The sequence below is a fragment of the Pangasianodon hypophthalmus genome, chromosome 8 (genome assembly GCF_027358585.1).
Source record: "Pangasianodon hypophthalmus isolate fPanHyp1 chromosome 8, fPanHyp1.pri, whole genome shotgun sequence".
In the NCBI taxonomy this organism is placed as follows: domain Eukaryota; kingdom Metazoa; phylum Chordata; class Actinopteri; order Siluriformes; family Pangasiidae; genus Pangasianodon; species Pangasianodon hypophthalmus.
In genome coordinates this window covers 23,323,484-23,327,813 of record NC_069717.1, presented here as the reverse complement: position 1 = coordinate 23,327,813, position 4,330 = coordinate 23,323,484, and the positions used below count along the sequence as shown (strand labels likewise).

General features: G+C 35.8%; 1 protein-coding gene across 1 annotated transcript in view; it reads right to left on the bottom strand.

Annotated features, from left to right (window-relative positions):
* Positions 1-603: 603 nt before the first annotated feature.
* LOC113533315 (rhamnose-binding lectin-like) overlaps positions 604-4,330 on the bottom strand; it is an 8,569-nt gene continuing 4,842 nt past the window's right edge. Inside the window, exons 9-12 of the mRNA XM_026925372.3 lie at positions 1,857-1,901; positions 1,441-1,576; positions 1,220-1,327; positions 604-903 (exon numbers count right to left, since the gene is read on the bottom strand). Of these exons, the coding sequence (XP_026781173.3) occupies positions 1,222-1,327; positions 1,441-1,576; positions 1,857-1,901 (287 nt within the window). The 3' untranslated portion in view covers positions 604-903; positions 1,220-1,221. The remainder of the gene's footprint in view (positions 904-1,219; positions 1,328-1,440; positions 1,577-1,856; positions 1,902-4,330) is intronic.

Below are 4,330 nucleotides of genomic sequence, written 5' to 3'. Positions count from 1 at the left end.
TTTTGTCAGTAGCTAAGATTATGGTCCTGAGTTTACTGCTCTTTTTTGCCCCCTATTGGAATAACAGAGATTAGCTTTTTTTTTTTTTTTAATCTTTCAGTAATCAAGATTTCATGATTTTCCACCCAAGATGACAAAATTATTTAAATATAGAAATTAATTCTAAAATTATCAAATTAATTCTAAATTAATTTGATAGTCTCAGATTGATCTGGCTGGTCTAAATGATAACACAGCACAGTGACCTGTCTATCAACACGGACATGAAAAGTAAAAGAAAAAAACCTCAGTCTTTCTTCTGTTGCCAACAGTAACCTATGGTGTGTAATTCGCTTATCTCATAACTGTGTCTACTTGAATAACAACCTTGGACTGTTAACCTATATTCTGCCTTTGGATTACTTTTTGCACCTGTCTGCTTCAGCACTGTGCTTGAAATGTTTACTGGACTTTGGTTTTTTTTTTTTTTTTTTTTTGGATTAATTTTTTTGGACAATCACTGCTTTGGATTTCACAAAATGTCTGAATTTGAATAAACTCTGTACAAAAACATACACAACTCTCATCCCTGTTATGTTTACATTTAGAGGATACTTTATTGCACAGTCATAATTAAAGTGGATTAGTTTAGGAGGAAGTGATTACATGTAAGAGCAAATAAGTAAGTTTCAGAAATAAAATCATTACAGCAGTTGATTATGTAAATGTAAATCTAAATGTAAAAATTATATAGCATGCAAATGTTAAGTACACTAACACCAAAACTCCTGCACTGTATCATCTGCATGGCTGCGTATGTAAAACTTGGTCTGATTCTTTTTCAGGCTGAAGAGAAGCCACTGGGGAGAAAGCTGGAATTCCAGAAGTTCCCAAAAGTTATTCCCAAAAGTTATTCTGCCAGTACTAGTAAAAAGAACAAAGAAAAATTATAGTACACAAAATACCTTTCCTATTGTATGCAATATACTTGAGATGTGAAGTAATTCAGATAAAAGATAAGGTAAAAACAATGTAATATAAAAGTTCAGAATATTTATATATAAATTATATTTTGGAATTGCGGTATATTTTGTGCTGCAAAAATTTTATGTGAAAAATTAACACTATATAGGGATTTTTGTAGTTGGTCACATTTTTTTATGATGTTATTTTTTTTTTATTGATTAGATAAAAACATTTCAGTCATTGGATATACAGTATGACAGAGAAAGAAACTCACAATCAGATACAGGCATACACAATTTTCAGGTACTTATAGGTCTTAGGGCAGGGGTCAGAGAAGAAATTACTGGTAGCAGGGACCAGGCAGCTGCTCTGTCCTTCACATCTGCAAAACAAAAGGCTTCTATTTGAATTCTGATAAACATCAGTAATATATGTTATTGATAACAAGAAGGCGTGATGCAGACAAAGGTCACACTTAGTTGATATTTCCATTACCTAGCTACAACTTTATTTTCTGTGTCAGACGTGTAGCAGTTTGTGTTGGAGAGTTGAATGGCAGGTCGTCCATCAGAGCATGTGGTGGAATCGGTTCGGCCGTAGTTAGCCCAAATAATCTTTATACGATGAGCACCTAAAATTAGAAGAATTTAGCACAAGGGAAAAATAGGCTATTAAAAATATTTTCTTTGGTCAGAAAGTAGCTGAAAAAAAAAAGCGGTGAGAAAAGGTCAAAGTTGTGGTAAGAGGCTGTTAAAGATTGGTCACAACTTTGTAAAACTCATCACTATTCAGCTTTCCTAGAATGTGCATTCATAGTTTAAGTCTTTGTTATATAATAAATAGTATGTAATGTAATTATACATAATGTTACAGGTATATGGTAATTAATAGGGAAATAAAAGAGTACAAACCACAGTTCAGCACAGCAGTATAGAGTTCACAGGCCACAATTTCCCCTGCAGGAAACAGATTCATTGCTTAATAAAAATTTGACATAACTTGAATGTTTAATTAGAAAATGTAATTTAAATTGTTTGTGATTATGAGGATAGCAGGGCTGGATCTAGGATCAGACCTTTAGGGGTATTCAGCCCCTAATGAGTGTAACATGAGTGTGATCTCTAATGAGCACACCAACAAATAAACAAAAAATGGGTTTTAAAATGGGTATGAAGTGCCAACTGCCAAGAGAAAGTTTGTGAAGGGAAAGTGAAAAAAAAATGCTTTCTGAAAAGTTATACTGTACCATGGACAAAGCTTATCCTGTCTCTCTCCTTGTTTTTTTTTATTTTTTGTATCAATTTGTACAATTTGCAAATCGGTTACTCTTCAGTTATCAAATTAGGTTTATCCTTGTCGTTTTAATTTTGGCTGAACTTATCTGCTAACAAATGCAGTAAAGTAACAAATGTTCTGTGAATTATTGCTGCTATTTGTTATGACAATACCATTATTATTATTTTATTTCTGTTAAGGATGCCTGTGTGTAGGAAGACATGAACAGCTAACTCACGTCTGCAGTCACTCGGGTTTCCTTTATAAAAACTGTTCCTAAAAATTGCACCTAAAGACATTTCCAAGTATTTTTGTACTTTAACTCAAGCAGAAATATAAATAGAAAATATTTACTTTTATTCAGGTACCTTTTTTTGCATTATGTTAGCTATTTGACTCTGCAAAATACTTTTATGAACAGACCTGGCTAATGTTAGCTTGCTAGCTGGCCAGTTTCACAGTTATATCAGAGAACAAACAGCTCCTGAAAAAATGTAATCCTTGTCTGCATCAGCTGCTGTTTAGGGACACTAGACACCACTGGGCTTTCACACAACTAGCTTAGAGGTGCAATAGTTTTTTTGTTTGTTCCTTGTACAAATAATCTTGAATATTTGTAGAACATGATAAAAAAAAAAACAATGGATTAAGCCATGGCCTTAGCAAAAGTGTATTAAGTCGCTGAGAAAACCATTTGGAAAACTGACTTCTGGTCCAGAATGCTTGTTTGTGTTTTGATGAGCCTCTTGTCAGACATTTTATAGACACTGTACTCTATGGGCCACTGTAGATCTTGGGGGCTGAGCACTGTGAACATGGGCCGGAGTCATTCAAATGTCAAACTGTTAGAGACCTAATCTTGAACAAAAAAGATCTTAACTAATGAATCTTAAATCTCAGTAACATTTCATTTAATTCACATTCAGTTTCTTATTTTTATGTGTGATATCCTCCTGAGAACATGCCTTCTCAGAGTTTTCACTGGAGCATCAGAGCCTAAACATTCAGGTGTGGTTTATGGTCAAAACACACCTGTTCTAAGAAAAGTTTTTTTTTGTGTCAGTTATTAAGGCAACCTCTAACTGCACATATGATACCAGTTTCCCAATAGTCCATACCTATTAACGTTAATGAGACATTATATGGCAGTGTCAAACGGTGCTGTGATAAATACAAGCTAGCCAGCTAAAATAGCCAGAAATTGTCAACCGGAAGTCTTACACAAAAACTCTCGAACACACTGAGTCCACCTGAATGCTGAAAATAAGGTGGATAGTTCTGCGCTAATGCATATTTGCATCTTTATATCGCAGAGAGGGGGGTCAACGTGGCACACAGAGACGTGCTAGCGCACAGTCCTACCGCAAGCTAACTGCGTGTTGTGTGTATCTGTGGTGCTCTGCGTTCCCCGGTGGGCAGAGAGGCGTGTACCCGGAAACATTGTGACATTTCTTCTGCAGGTTTAATGTAGTTCATTATAATGTCATTTAATTCACAGTAATATTATTCCAAATACAGCTTCCAAGTGTAAACAATAACTTATATAAAATATAGTCCAGGCTATGATATTAATATCTTACACTATACATTAATACATTAAACCAAAGAACTGACTGTGGACTACTGGAAGTCTTTGAGAAGCCACAAACACACCCCTATCTTTGTTAATGGGACTGAGGGAGATTGGGTCTCTAGCTTCAAGTTTCTCGGTGTCCACATCTCCACTGATCATTCCTGGAACCTCAACACCTCCTCTCTCCTCAAAAGGCGCAATAGTATGTATACTTTCTGAGGAGACTGAAGAAAGCTCACCTTGCTCCTCAGATCATGGTGAACTTCTATCGATGTACCATTGAAAGCATCCTTACAAACTGCATCACAGTATGGTACAACAACTGCACAGTGTCTGACCAGAAGGCACTACAATGGGTAGTGAAAACTGCCCAACACATCATTGGAACACTTGCTTGCGGAGAGCGAGAGGCATTATCAAGGACACCTCCCATCCCCACCATGGACTGTTTGTACGTCTCTCATCAGGAAAACGCTACAGAAGTCTGCGTTGTCACACGAAAAGATTCATGAACAGCTTTTTTCCTTCAGCTGTACT